This window comes from Neoarius graeffei, chromosome 26, assembly GCF_027579695.1.
Source record: "Neoarius graeffei isolate fNeoGra1 chromosome 26, fNeoGra1.pri, whole genome shotgun sequence".
Taxonomy (NCBI): Eukaryota; Metazoa; Chordata; class Actinopteri; order Siluriformes; family Ariidae; genus Neoarius; species Neoarius graeffei.
The window spans coordinates 12,875,549-12,891,452 of NC_083594.1; the positions used below are offsets into that span (position 1 = coordinate 12,875,549).

The following is a 15,904-nucleotide window of genomic DNA, read 5'->3' on the forward strand; positions in this document are numbered from 1 at the left end:
GGCTCAGTAAAATCTGCACTTCAAGCTCATTCTTTTTTTTCTTTTTTTTTTGTGCTAATGTTAAGAGCTGTGGACATGGCTAACGTTTTACACAAATTTTTTAAAATGGTGGTTCCTGGTGCTGCATTGGCTCGTGTTCGACCAATCACAGTAGGCTTACATCATTCATGGTTCCTCTTGTGATGAGAGAGTACCGACCCTGAAGTCCCTCAAACCAGCATTCTCAGACCTACAGTCATCCTCAGGTTCTGCAGTGCAGACACACGCAAGAAAACCGGAACTTCCTCCGACAGTTCTAAGAACTATGCAAAAGCACCTCTGATTTACATTTTGAGTGGAAGAAAGGTCTTCGTTCAAATCTTATCATCTTGGCGTCGTTGGAAGATTTACAGCTCCGTGTGGTGCACTTGCTTAGAAAATGAACAGTCATCTGTCACTTTGTACAGGGAACTAAACATCCCGGAGTACTCGAACATGGTAGTTAATGCTTCATCTAGCTATAAAGTCAAACCCTTTTAGAAATGCACTTTTGCACTATGAACTCAAAATATAATGTAAATAATATTGGCTGGGGTTTTTTTGTAGAATATCAGATATATTCAATTCAGCTAGCATGATACTGAATGAGTCGAAGACGAGTAGCTGAATGGAATATATCTGATATACCACGAAAAAAGCCAGCCAATAATGTTGTTGCTGCTGTTGTATGTATTATTTTTTATATATATAATAATATTTCCTTTCGGGTGTGTTAGAACCTGTGTCTGTCTCAGTTCAGATGCGTTGACGTAAGAGCGCTCTGGAGCAGGGAGAAAACAAACCACACGAATGAAATCAATCTGGTTTATTCAGGCACTGCTCAGTGATACACAAAAAGAGCAGGGTTTATATACATCAGAAGCTTTCGTGACAAGATAGGTAAGGGGCCCGGGGGCACAAGGTGAACTCGCCAAATAAGGAGTCGTTTTTATTATACATGAAAGAGCAGAATGTACACCCCCTAGAACAGGAGGGTCCAGGAATGTGGTTTCAGCGAAACTAGAAGGTACAGAGAAGAGCAGAAGAGTATGTTCTCGCGGCTATGCACGTTTACCAGGATGTGAACAGGTCATAAGTTCAGTACAGCTATGCACGAGAACACACATACAATCTTACAATCCCCTCTTTTATACTTTGTTTACAGAGTATAACTACAGTTTAGACTCTAATGTATTGGCAGACATAGGGGTGTAACCAGAGTGCGCAACCATCATATTGTAGATCCTATCCATACAGCAACGAAACAGAAAAGGGCCACATATGCAAACGAGAAGACCAATCACCAGTACAGGAATAATCATAGAGATGTATGGGGCCAGTCCCCCAAAGAGGACATGCAGCCACCCCCAGCCCCAAGTAGAGCTGGCCTGCTCGTCCATTTTTAAATCATGGGCTACTTGTCGCATTTTTTCTAGCTGACGTGTAATGTCACCTAAACTCGGATCATCATTAGCGGGGACGAAAGTGCAGCATGAATCATCTACCATAGCACAGACACCACCCTCCTTGGCGAGGAAAATGTCCAGGGCCATGCGATTTTGAGTAGTCATTAAGCGCAATGCTGTTAACTCGACACGGATGCCTTCTATGGCGGCGTTAGTGGCGTTAACGAAGGTAGCCAGACGATAGTGAGTCACTTCCAGTTGATTCCAGACCTGGGTTAGACCGTATTGGGGAACTAATGATTGCCAGAATTTATTCCATTTGCTTTCTAATTGATGTTCGGGCGGCGGGAAGGAATCGTCGCTTACAGAACGCCTGGTGCGCGGACGTCCCGGAGACTTACCTGATGGCAAGACAATCATGATTTTGCTTTTAAATTGTGTTAGACCACAACGTCCGTTCCACATAAATGGAAGGGAGAGATAAACTCCTGTCCCGCAGACCCAATACCAATCATCGCCTAACGGGTCGGTGCCTACTATGTCGGGGGCAATGACAGAGCAGTTCCGGGAAGATGTACATGTGGCATTTTGAAGATAGGCTTCATATGTACTCGAAGAATTATACTCATCCAGGATTGTTCCACAATGCTGTCGGGAGAGCAGTCCTAATGAAAAGTTCGTATTTCCCTGTCGTTCTACACACACTGGGAACACAAATTTTGGTGGTACCTGAGCCGAGAACCCTTGAGGTCGAAACATTTCTGGAATCCAAAACTTCCGCATCGTTCGTATAGATTTTAAGCAATCAGTTAGGTTATTCGACGTGTTCTTGTGACAATTGTGCAAGCCTTTTACCTGCGAGTGGTTAGAGAATTCGGAATGAGTGTGTGTTTGATTAACTGTATACCCTCCCAGACACACCAAAGTTAAACATGAGCGAGCTAACTGTTGTAAGGCGCCAAACGAGCCGTTCTGCGACCTAGGAGCGAGAGACACAGATGCTGAGCTCACAGGCATTAAATGACAGACATAACATGATTCATTAGTATGTTGTTTAGCAGTCCAGTTGGCAAATTGCCAAAAAACGTTGTCCTCGTGGCTGGCTTGAGCGGGATTCCCTGCTCCAAGCACTAAGACCAATACCAGAAGGAAAGTCATACTGGTCACTGACTTTGTTCTTTCTGTGTCCACAGGATGTAGATAGTTGAAGGTAGCCCAGGCTCACGTGTCTTTCAGATTCTTTAGCCCAGAAGTCTGCAGGACTCCCCGACCATCCCCTCTTTGTAGATCAGCCGAAACCGGATTATTCCAGATGCTGGGGAGAGGATCCCTGAAAAGGCCGTCAGCTGTTGTCACAACAACCTTCTGTAACACAAAAACCTGTTAGACATCATCATCATAGATTCAATTTACTATTGGAGCCTTCTTGATTCGGCTGGCGTGGATCCACTGTGGAAAAAGGTCAGTTAGTACAGCCGTTCGAGTTACAGCGAGCACATCCGTGGGTTCACTGTAGGGCGGTTCCTCCAAAGGAGCGCCTAATTTCGCAAATTTCTTTACCAACACTTTATCCCCTACCTCAAAGGGGTGAGTGGGTGCCTCAGGAATGGGAGGCTTTTTGGAATTTAGTCTCGTCCAGTACTCATCCAACACCCGCATGAGACCCACGGCGTACTCACTGAGATGTACATCAAGATCACTCGTTCCTATAGCCTGCATACCTCTGCGCCAGGGTGTAGGAAAAGGCCGGCCCATCACGAGCTCGTACGGAGACAGGTTGTCGAGGGCCACTTGAGCGGTCATTCGCATGTCAGCGAGAACTAAAGGCAAAACTTGTACCCAATTTTTAGTACCAGCTTCTTGCATGGCTTTACGCAGCTTACCCTTGATTGTTCTGTTTGCGCGCTCCACAATGCCGGAGGACTGCGGATGGTACGGGATGTGGAAACGCCAATGGATCTTTAAGTCTTTACACAGTTCTTGTGTCACCTTAGAGGTGAACGGCGTACCTTTGTCAGAGTCTATCCCTACCGGGAGACCATAACGCGGAATGATTTCTTGCGTCAATTTGTTTACCGCCGTGCGAGCGTCTTCTTTCCCGCAAGGGAAAGCCTCCACCCATCGTGAGAATTTGTCGACCATGACCAAGAGATACTTAAAGGGGCCCTGTTTTGGCATGTGAGTAAAGTCAATCTGCCATTCCTGGAACGGCGTGTCAGGTATGGGAAGGTGCTGATGTACCGCGCCTGGTTTAGATGGATTATTCTGGGCGCACGTTAAACATCTGTCTAGAATGTGATGTACATCGGTGTGTATTTTGTCGATGCAAAATATTTTGGATAAATCCTCCACTACCCCCCTTCGTCCGCGGTGAGTGGGACCATGAAACTCGCGGACGAGAAATGGAGTGCAATGTCTAGGCAAACAAAGGCGGCCCTGAGCATCGATCCGAACGCCGTCAGACGGCTGCGCGCCGCATGAGTCCCAGAAATGGTTGTCTGAGGCCGAAGCGGAGGCCTGGAGGGAGATCAAGTCAATGTCCGGAAGAACGGCACTAATCATACGGCTGGATGAGACCAGGGAGAGAGTAAGCGAAGGCGGAAAAACACCGGAGGCAGCCGCGGCTTTGGCAATGCGATCGGCGAGAGAGTTTCCCCTGATCTCAAAAGAGTCCCCAATACAATGAGCACGAGTCTTAACAATGGCTAAAGAGCGCGGGAGAAGACACGCTGTAATAAGATCAGTAACAAGCGAAGAATGAGAAATGGGCTTACCGTCTGCAGTGGTGAACCCACGCGAAGCCCAAATCCGACCAAAGTCGTGAGCAACGCCGAAAGCGTAACGTGAGTCAGTGTAGATAGTGACGTCTGTGTCCTGAGCAATAACACATGCACGGGTTAGAGCGTATAGTTCGGCAGCCTGAGCCGAGGAGAAAGGAAGAGAAAAAGCTTCAACAGTTTCATCAGGAAGGCGGCACACAGAATAACCACACACGAAAACGCCGTCAGAGGGGCGTGAGCACGAGCCGTCCACAAACAGCGAATCACCTGAAAGTAACGGGGTGGAGCGTAAGTCGGGGCGGATACTTGTCTCGAAAAGAATGCTAGAAATGCAGTCGTGTGTTTCAGAAGGAAGAAAATCATCCTGTGAATTGAGGAGGCGCTGAAGCGCGTGCGCGAGAGAATCAAAGGAGGAGGAGGGCTTAACAGTAAGGTTTTCGGTGGCCAAAAGAATAGACTCGTATCCAGAGCGACGCTGCGCAGATAAATGCTGGGTACTGAGGTTCTTTAAAACGTGCACTACATCATGTGAGGTGTGGAGAACGAGCGGGTGAGACAAAACCAGCCGTTCAGCGTCCGTGACCATGACAGCACATGCAGCCACCGCCCTGAGGCAAGCAGGGAGACCCTGTGCCACAGAATCAAGAGTTTTAGAGAGGAACGCACAAGGCCGCATACCCCCCCCGTGCTCCTGCGCCAAAACCCCAGACGCAGTTCCCTGCTGGTTGCACACATATAAATGAAACGGCAAACGGTAATTCGGAAGTCCGAGAGCAGGGGCCGAGCATAAAGCCTGTTTCAAGGCCTTGAAGGCCGTCAGCATCTCATCAGACCACACCAGGGGCTGAGTCAAAGGGTCCGAGTGCAGAATTGCAGAGCGCAGACACTTGTCATAGGTGGAACAGTCAGGAATCCACTGGCGGCAGTAATTGATAAGTCCCAGAAAAGCCATGAGGGCGTGTTTGGTGGCAGGCACCTGAGTGTCTAGGATGACCTGCACACGCTCGGGGCTGAGCCTGCGGGAGCCCTGGGAGAGATCGTGACCCAGATATCGAACAGTGGGGAGGCAGAACTGAAGCTTAGTTCGTGAGACCTTGAAACCTTCTTGCGCCAGAAGAGAGAGGAGAGCGAGTGTGGCTTTAGCGCAAAGGTCCTCGTCCTCCGCCGTTACCAGAAGATCATCCGCGTATTGGAGCACGGAGGAGCCCGAGGGGAGGCACAAATCGGCCAAGGCGTCCCTAACCACGGCTGTGAAGACCGCAGGAGAATCAACATACCCTTGAGGTAACCTGGTCCAGGTGTACTGCTTACCCCTATGCGTAAAAGCAAACAGGGGCTGTGTCTCACAGCCCACAGGGACGCTGAAAAAGGCAGAACAGAGGTCAATCACAGAGAAAAACGCATGTTCACACGGAATCGAGGCCATAAGAGAGGGAACGTCTGGAACTAATGGGGCGACTGGGATAATTAACTCATTAATCTTACGCAAGTCCTGGGTGAAACGCCACGTGCCGTTGGGCTTCCGCACCGGGTTCACTGGGGTGTTATAAGGGCTGACACAGGGAACAACCACACCTTGCTCTAGGAGAGAACACAGAACATCATCAATGCCAGACAGTTTAGCTGGGGAAAGGGGGTACTGTTTTACATATACTGGCGAAGAGTGTTTAATGACCGCCTCGTAAGGGGTACAGTTAACAAAGCCCACCTCGTCCTTATGTTCCGCCCAAAGAGAAGCTGGAAGGTCAGAAAGAGAGGGTGTGAGGTGGGTAACGGCACAAGCAGCATTGAGAAGGTTATGGGGAAGAGAAAGGGAGGTGAGGGCAAGAGCAGCCGACGAAGTGTCGTCTGGTATGTCAACAACCATGTGTGAGCCACTAAAAGAAATAGAGAGCCCTAGGAGGCTCATGAGGTCCCGTCCAAGCAGGTTAAAAGGGCAATCAGGCATGCAAACAAAGGAGTGAGAAAACTTCAGTAAAGGATCAAGGGCACAAGTAACAGAAAGGGGGGGCGTGCAACTGGAATGGAAAGGAACCCCTTCTATTCCCACAGAGCTTACAGACCGTGTAGATAAAGGACCCGCATATTCCCTCCCCACTGAGGACATGGTAGCCCCGGTGTCGAGTAAAAAAGGATATTCAGTCCCTGCCAGGCATAAAACAATAGTGGGAAGATCTTCGTTAAGAGGGGAGCTGAATAAAAGATTTAACATAGCAACGGTCGGGGTTTCATCGCTCTGAGGGCAGCCCTATGGGCGGGCAGGATCTCTCTGCCCTGTGGGGCTTGAACCGGCGCGCATGACGGGTTTCTCGCGTTCCTGCTCATCTCGCTGTTTCGCATGACATTCTCTTATCCAGTGCCCCTCTTTTCCACAATAGTGGCACTTTCCATTTCTCCTCCCTCCCCCGCCGCGCGGTCCCGTTCGGCGACCCCTCTCCTGTCGTCCCTCCGCTCGTCCGCCCGGCACGACGGATAAACATGCTTTATTCGTTTTACAGTCTAAAAGACCATCGCTCTCCAACGTGCGCACCCGCTCCCCGGCCTGACGGAGGACCAGATTATTCCGGTCACTCCAGTGATGTTTTAATACGCTCTGTATTTCGGGGCGACAATTAGACAGAAAGGTGGACAAGAACATTGGGTTCGGGTTTGCCAAATCAAGTTCAAGACCTCCCAAATGTTGCCAAACTTCCCCAAAGCGCTTCCAGAAAGCCGACGTCAGCTCAGAACGCTCCTGTTTGCAATTAGTGACCTGTGACAGGTCTCTATTTGCTTGTTTTAAGGCGAGCAGGTATCGCGTCAACTGCTCGCGAAGCTGCTGCAGCGCGTCCGGCGTGTCTTTCCAAAAGAAGGTAGACACGGTGCGCTGGCGAGGGCGACCGTTTTCCCCTACCGGAGGCAATTCCTCCTTAACATTAACAGCAATATCGTTGACGGGGCGGAGGACCTGTACGTTTTCTAACAGGGCCGTCTCATCGTATGCGCCTCCTAATTTATTCTGCAGAATAAACCGGTAGTCGGCTCCCGTTAGCTGACAGTTACGAGAAACATTAATTAACTGATCAACGAAGAGCAGAGGCTTGTCGGGTGACGGAAGAAGTGAGATGATGTCCTTAAGAGCCGACGGGGACGGAGGAGTTATATCAATACCACTGCGCTTTGCAACCCATACACAAGCAGCGTTTTGTGGCGGATAAGGACGCGAGCCGGCGTCTGGACCCACACCATCGGGATTATCCCAATCATCATCATCAGTGTCATCATCGGTGTCGTCACTGCTTTCTTCGTCTTTGCCGGTCTTGGCTGATGCAGGCGCACCTTTTATCCCTCCAGGGCGCTGCCCTCTGTCAACCGTGGGGGGGGGGCACGCAGACACAGCAGCCAGGGACGGATAAATTTTAGGAATCGTTTTTACAGATGACGACGATTTACCAGTAGCTTTTCCGGTCTTACTGTAAGGCGGAGGTTTACTGTCTAACGAGGCTGGAGGAGCAGAAGGAGATTTAGATTTTCCCAACGCCGCCTCCACCGTTTCTGTAGTAACGGGCGCAGATCGAGGCTTCGGGATGGACTTCAAGACTGAACGGGGAGTATAGGCCTGTTTAAAATTATCCCATACCTTTTTCATGTCATACCACTTAGCGTAACCCTCCCGCATATACGGGCGATCCCAACCGGGGTCCCCTAATCCCTCATAAATCATGCGATAGGCTGATGCAAGATAACCAGGATCGAATGTACCTTGACGAGGATAGGAAGGAATTTGAGGGTTGGCCTCAGTCCAACCTGCCAAATTATCGAGCCAGGGAGAAACATAATAAGCAAAACCGCACCTAGTCATCCATTCGGCCGGGGTTTCCCCTGGCGCAGGCTTAGGGAACGAGCTTCCCATCGTACAATGACAACAAACGGATCTGAAGAGGAACAGACAACAAATATAGTACAAATTTGTATAGCGCGCTCTTCCTGGACTCGAACCAGGGAAAACTGTCCTCCGTAGGACACTACGAAACTACTGCCAACCAGGTAGTCAATCAAACATGTCTTACCTGATTGAGAGTATCACGTCGGGGTCACCAAATTGTTAGAACCTGTGTCTGTCTCAGTTCAGATGCGTTGACGTAAGAGCGCTCTGGAGCAGGGAGAAAACAAACCACACGAATGAAATCAATCTGGTTTATTCAGGCACTGCTCAGTGATGCACAAAAAGAGCAGGGTTTATATACATCAGAAGCTTTCGTGACAAGATAGGTAAGGGGCCCGGGGGCACAAGGTGAACTCGCCAGATAAGGAGTCGTTTTTATTATACATGAAAGAGCAGAATGTACACCCCCTAGAACAGGAGGGTCCAGGAATGTGGTTTCAGCGAAACTAGAAGGTACAGAGAAGAGCAGAAGAGTATGTTCTCGCGGCTATGCACGTTTACCAGGATGTGAACAGGTCATAAGTTCAGTACAGCTATGCACGAGAACACACATACAATCTTACAGGGTGTTCAATGCGTCTTTCCCGTTCAAAATTCTCTCAAAATCTTCCGCATTTAACAAGGCAAACCTGTGTAATGGAAACTTCTAATAAACACTTCAGAACTCTTAGCAGTTGTCTTTTCAGTTATTTATTATAGTAGATCTTATAAAACAGGAAAAGAAGACACCACCTCAGGTGATGCCGAGAGTGCGCACTCCGAGTTGTGTGTTAGTGGCTGTTATCTATTATACTCTAAAGGCATTCGCCTCCTGCTCGCGTCTGCACGTGATTGGCTCGAGGCTTGCCCTTGAATCTAAACATCGATTCTTTGTTAGAGCATGCACCTGGTGTGCTCCGAGATGCGCAGCGGATGGGCGGTTAGGCATAACATAACATGAAACATAAACAAGGCAGCCTGCTTATCACCAGCCGTTGAGTCAAGGACACAGAAAGGCGGCTTGTGGGAAAACAATTTTTCTCAGTACGCTAGGCCACTTGAGCTCAACACAGAGAATAGGAATGTTCATTCACTAAATTTCCTTCACACCTGGCAGCCATGTTCGTTTACAAATTGTTAGTCACTCACTAGCTCGAACGTTTTATGTCTCCAACGTGTCTCTCTTCCAGTTTTTTGATGTCCGTTGGTGTGTTTTTTTTTTTTTTTTTTTCTCGTAAATATGCATGAGTATTTTAATGAAGTTTTGGTAGCCTTTCAGGTGTGCAGCGTGTCTTTCTCTTTCCTGGCAGATAAAGCAATGCTTCTGCGCACGCGCAGCAGAAAACTCTCTCATTGAATATTCGCATCAGCTCCGACGTGTGACGTCATGTCTTGACAACGTGCAATATCGTAAACCATATTGAACGCTCATTCTCTGTTGGGTAGAGTACATGTAGGATATGCTAACATGCATATGAAACCGAATGAACGAAACCCGCTAGGAGGGAATAGAATACGTGGAAAAAGTGTCCTGTATGTAGAATGATAATTCCCGATATTTCAGCGAGTACTATTTTTCAGAAATACTGCAGGGTTTTTATGACACTACAAATAACTTAATTTAGGGATAGTGAGGGTTTTTGTTTTTTTTTTCATTCGGTGTTTTTTCCTGTGTCCAGATTTATTGTTTAAATCTGGAGAAACTTTATTTTCAAAGCGGTAATTTCACCCAATATGGACTGCTAACCTGATTGTCTTGTCTTTTGTCCTTAGCTCTGTTCCAGTATTTGTCCTCAGAGTCGAGAGAGTTTGCAGAAATCCTCAACATAATCACCTCTAGCCACAAGGATCCTGCCTCGAAAGCGAACTTTGTGTACTCCAAACCTCGCCTCGTCCACAACGAGCGCCTGGAGAAAGACGTGAGCTCATTTAGCAAAGAACTCTTAGCCTCATGTTTCTGTAAAGGTGACACTTTCACAAAAGGCGTTAATTTTATGTTCTAGAACAGCAGCTCTGAACGTAATGGTTGTAAATCAGATCACAGGTTTTTATTGATGTGCTAATTGTTTCTATAGTAACAAGTCATTCATAAGGACTTTATCTATCAGACAATCCATATAATCTAAGGGCTAATAAGAAATGGATATTAAAAAAAAAGCATTATTTAACAAGGACATGCGCACCTTTGCACATCTTTTTCGTGCTCCTGGCTCTGTAAAGATCAGGCTCTTAACTGTCACTACGTTCAGACCGCAACCTGAAACGACCCATATCCGATTTGTTGTGAAATCCAATTTTTTTGTTAGGCCGTTCACATTACCAATTATATGAGACTTGTATGCGATCTCCAATATGAACGGAAAACGACCCAAAAGTGTCCCGCATGCGCAAATTGACACGTAATAAGCACATCTACATAATACGTAAACCAAAAAAAGCGCACTCTTCAAGTTTGCAAGCAAAGCATGGAGATGAGGCGAGACCTGGCGATGTGGTTTTTGTGGCGGCGGCGGAACTCACACAATAACCTGGTATTGTGGAGGCGATTGAGAAGCAGGAGGGCAAGGGCTTTGGTCCAGGCGCTGTGTGGGGCCGTGGCAGCAACCTCCTTTGAAAGGAGGGTATGGATGCGGAGTCGCAGCCAGGAGTGGTGGGATGTTGACGTGCTGCGCTTCTCTGCTGTTGTTTTCCATCAAAGAGGCGGGATTAGCCAACGCAGAATAGTGACGTTTGTCTCTTGTCGATGACGTGTAGGTCGCATGAATGCGACCTGTCCGGTCAGACTGCAGTCGCATGTGAAAATAACGAATATGCATCGGAATTAGGACCACATATCCAAGCGGCCTGGGTCGCATGTGAAAAAAATCGGATCTGTGTCGTTCAGATTGTCAATAACAAATCGGATACAGGTCGCATATGGGCAAAAAAATCGGATATGGGTCGTTTCAGGGTGCAGTCTGAACGTAGTCTGTGTAAGGTATTTAATCCATGTGGTAATTCTGGATCCGACTGACAACCAGACCGATCTTCATGTGCTGTGTGTCAGGAAGCAGACCGCGTGATCCGGAAGCTTTTTTGTTTTGTGAAAGTAAATTGGAAGCAGGCTTGCTCTCTGGTTGTTGGACAAGAAAATAAAAATAGTGTTCTAGTGAAATCGCAGCCGATTGAATCTGCCTGTCTGCTGAGCAAATACGATTTAAGGAAAAGAAACATCTGGATGTGTTAATCTGCTTGTTCCAGGGAAATGATTTATCTGTCTCTGAATAGTGAGAAACTCGGTGAAGGTTAAAATCACTGTAATGTTTCTGTGCAGTTCATTGAGAAGAGAAAAGAGCTGAAGCAGGACGGACGCACCGATAAAGAACTGGCGGAGTCCTACTGTTTCCTGCTTTCTGATAAGGTGAGTCGGGCTATTTCAGACATGTTTTGTCTCCCTAAAGAACCTTTCATGTTGTGTTTCGGATTTATTTTTTATTTACTTACTTTGGTGCTACATTTTCCACGTGTCATCTTAGCATTTATGCTGTTCAAGGCTCTTAAATGGAACCAAAAATTGTTCGTCAGTGATAAGTGATGCTTTACGCAGTAGTATATAAAATCCGACAACTTACTCACTCACACGAGTGAATTAAAAATTATTTTCTGAAAGTTTAACAGTTCTAAAATATTCCATAGACTAAATTAACAAATGTTGCTGGCTGATTCCTGATGGACCAGATGTTCTCAACTTTCAGGAAAGATTTCCAGTTAAGGGAAAAAAAAAAAAAGCTTTCCATGAACCTCCTTGTGATCAGTGAGGCCTAGGAGTTTAAAGGTGCCCTTCCATCAAAAACGTTTAATACTGGCTCTTTTTGAAATACCGTAGTTCACTCCGAGTTGCATATGCATGCTGCATGTGAAAATGTACCGTAATTCTACTCCCATTCCCTGTATTAGCTTATGAAAGAAAATAGTCGGAAAAACGAGCGGATCTGAAAAAGCCCTACGAACTTGCGTCACTTCGAAAATTAGTGTTCATGGCCTCGCCCACCTTGGCTTGAGACCGCCCACGGGAAGAAAGTTCGGATTTAAGCGCAAGGAGAGATAGCAGAGCCCATCTCGTCAGTAGCTAACGAAGAGGACCTAACAGCAAGTTGAAAACATGGCTGAACAAGTTCGTGGCAGTAACGCATCAACGTTGCAAGTTTGGGGAGGCTGGGACCTCCCCTGCGCGAGTTACGAGCATTCAAAGTCGGGCTGGAGCCGACGAAAGAAACGAAACCTAAGCGGAGCGTCACGGCTCGTCTCGGGGCAAATTACGTCCCGAGGCGTGGGGCTAGCCCACCCTAGCAGCACTGGTTCGTTGGGGAGAGGGCAGAGGTTGCTGGCTGCCAAGTTTGGGGAGGCTGGGAGCTCCCCTGCCCGAGTTACGAGCGTCCAAAGTCGGGCTGGAGCCGCAGACAGAAATGAAACCTAAGCGGAGCAACGTTGCAAGATAGAAGAGGTGAAGAAGAAATGGTTGGAATTTATCTTTGGAACACCACCAGCGAAGTATAATGCAGCGTTAGTACTGTGTTCTGATCATTTCAACCACAGTGACTTTTCAAACTTCGGTGCCTTCAGTAGTGGTTTTGCTTTGAGGTTGTTTTTAATCCCTGGATCTGTACCGTCAAGACGATCGACCACCAGCTCACAAGCTGTAAGTAAAACGTGAACTTTTTGTTCGAAGGTTTTTGTTACAAAATAGCATGTTCATATTCTCCACGTTAGCATGCATGACATGGTCACAAGCTAGGCAGGGATGAGAGTTTTCCGCTTTTCGGCGGATTTCCACTTTTTCTGAGTAAAAAACGACCTTTTTATATTATGCCAAATCCGTTGAGAATTTTTTTTTTTTTTTTAATTAATTTCAGGGGGTTGGGGTATGTTCCTTCATGCTGTTCAAACTTTATTAACTCCAACGATGTTTACACATTAAAGATGGCGACTTACAAATAGTCTCGTTTAAATCTCGTTGAACGTGATGTAAAATTCGTGTTATCTACATTGTTATTGGTCAAACCATCAATGTTGAGACCATAATAGCCAATCAAAACAGTTTTTACAAAGACACCCACATCCGCTTGTTCTCACCCACTGGAGGTAGCGTCACAGTGCTGTTAGCCAATCAGAGGTAACACGTTTACTGATTGGCTAACAGCAATCAGAGATAACACGTTTACATGTCATGAATATTAATGAGTAAGAGCTGAAATCCTGTCGTTCTCCCGCCACCCACTCCTCCACCAAACTAGAACAGCCTGAAACAGGAGAACCACAGCATATTATTTTTTTTCACCAAAACCAGCTCACAGGGCATTCATTCATACTAGAGACCACCGCACAATTAATTAAAAAATGATGCAATGAGACCTTTAAAAGAGAACTGAAGGCAATTTTTTTTAAAAATCAAAATTCTATTTATCTTATTTTATTAAATATCGGAATGCATTTTTGATCGCTATTTTGTCACTGCTGTAGCAAGTTATGAGTGTTTGAAATACGTTATGTAACTTATCAGTCTATATGTCAAAGCAATGGCCGTAAACGAGATTCGTTGAGACCTGTGTGAGACATCGTAGGACGGAAGTAAAACGTACAGCGGAAATCAAAGTGACCGACATCTGCCAACCTTGTCAAAAGACACGCGCGCGTCCTCTTTCGAATGCTGATGTAATCAAGCCGGAAGTTTTGTTCGTTTTGATAGTAATCAGGAAAATTTGAAAAAAGTAGGCAGTAATCGTCATTTAAACTCGTTGTTGTGCAGTATTTCGTTTGGAAAACAGTTTTCAAAATGGCGGCACGAACGCCTGACTGACACTTCACGCTTCGAAGTCTCGCACAAGTCTCGTGAAGATCGCGCGGATAAGCGACGCCTGCCGTGGACCAAACGAACTAAATTCAACATGGCTGAAAACCGAATAGGCCGATAAGTATAATATTTAATTGCAATTAGTTGCCAATATGAGTCACAATATAAGGTTACTAAGACCGAAAACGTAATTGAATAACACGTTAATTAAGAAATAAAGCAAGTTTAAAAATGACTTCAGTTCTCCTTTAAGAGGTTAATAGGTGGGTTGCATCCGACGTCACATCTGCCTCATTAGATAAGCAAGACATGAAGTGGTGGTCAGTTAAGTTCACTGTTCACAAAGTGTTACTGTTACTGGGGCGCTTTGCCGGTTGTTAAAATGCCCTACACTTGTAGTGTTTTGGGCTGCTCGAGTCGAACAAACTGTGAAACTGATAAGTTTCTTCCGGGCTCCTGGTGAAGTGATAAAGGGTGAAAAAGCAAAGCATTTTGCCAAAAGACGACGAGAAAGGTGGTTCTTGAACCTCAAAGGGAGCCGAGTCAAAGAACACTCGAGTTTGTGAAAGGTTTGTAAATTCCTCTTATTTATTTCGTTTGGATTCGTAAATAACTTTTTCTGGCCATTTTCCGTTATTTCGTGATGTTTTGAACTTCAGGAGACGCTTAAGTCCTCAGATGCATTTTTGTTTACTGTTTGATCATGTTCGCCATATTGTAAACTAACACGTACACTATATTGCCAAAAGTATTTGCTCACCCATCCAAATTATCGGAATCAGGTGTTCCAGTCACTTCCATGGCCACAGGTGTATAAAATCAAGCACCGAGGCATGCAGACTGTTTTTACAAACATTTGTGAAAGAATGGGTCGCTCTCAGGAGCTCAGTGAATTCCAGCGTGGAACTGTGATAGGATGCCACCTGTGCAACAAATCCAGTCGTGAAATTTCCTCGCTCCTAAATATTCCACAGTCAACTGTCAGCTGTATTATAAGAAAATGGAAGTGTTTGGGAACGACAGCAACTCAGCCACGTAAACTGACAGAGCGGGGTCAGCGGATGCTGATGCGCATAGTGCGAAGAGGTCGCCAACTTTCTGCAATCACTACAGACCTCCAAACTTCATGTGGCCTTCAGATTAGCTCAAGAACAGTGCGCAGAGAGCTTCATGGAATGGGTTTCCATGGTCGAGCAGCTGCATCCAAGCCATACATCACCAAGTGCAATGCAAAGCGTCGGATGCAGTGGTGTAAAGCACGCCGCCGCTGGACTCTAGAGCAGTGGAGACGCGTTCTCCGGAGTGACGACTCGCGCTTCTCCATCTGGCAATCTGATGGACGAGTCTGGGTTTGGTGGTTGCCAGGAGAACGGTACTTGTCTGACTGCATTGTGCCAAGTGTAAAGTTTGGTGGAGGGGGGATTATGGTGTGGGGTTGTTTTTCAGGAGCTGGGCTTGGCCCCTTAGTTCCAGTGAAAGGAACTCTGAATGCTTCAGCATACCAAGACATTTTGGACAATTCCATGCTCTAACTTTGTGGGAACAGTTTGGAGCTGGCCCCTTCCTCTTCCAACATGACTGTGCACTAGTGCACAAAGCAAGGTCCATAAAGACGTGGATGAACTTGACTGGCCTGCACAGAGTCCTGACCTCAACCCGATAGAACACCTTTGGGATGAATTAGAGCGGAGACCGAGAGCCAGGCCTTCTTGTCCAACATCAGTGTGTGACCTCACAAATGCGCTTCTGGAAGAATGGTCAAAAATTCCCATAACCACACTCCTAAACCTTGTGGACAGCCTTCCCAGAAGAGTTGAAGCTGTTCTAGCTGCAAAGGGTGGACCGACGTTATATTGAACCCTATGGATTAGGAATGGGATGTCACTTAAGCTCATATGTGAGTCAAGGCAGGTGAGCGAATACTTTTGGCAATATAGTGTATATAATACACGTAATTACCCAGGTC

General features: G+C 46.6%; 1 protein-coding gene across 1 annotated transcript in view; it reads left to right on the top strand.

Annotated features, from left to right (window-relative positions):
- The window catches only part of tasora (transcription activation suppressor a), a 71,220-nt gene that overhangs the window by 18,441 nt on the left and 36,875 nt on the right, over positions 1-15,904 (top strand). The window contains exons 2-3 of the mRNA XM_060910281.1: positions 9,882-10,027; positions 11,422-11,508. Coding sequence (XP_060766264.1) covers positions 9,882-10,027; positions 11,422-11,508 — 233 coding nt within the window. The remainder of the gene's footprint in view (positions 1-9,881; positions 10,028-11,421; positions 11,509-15,904) is intronic.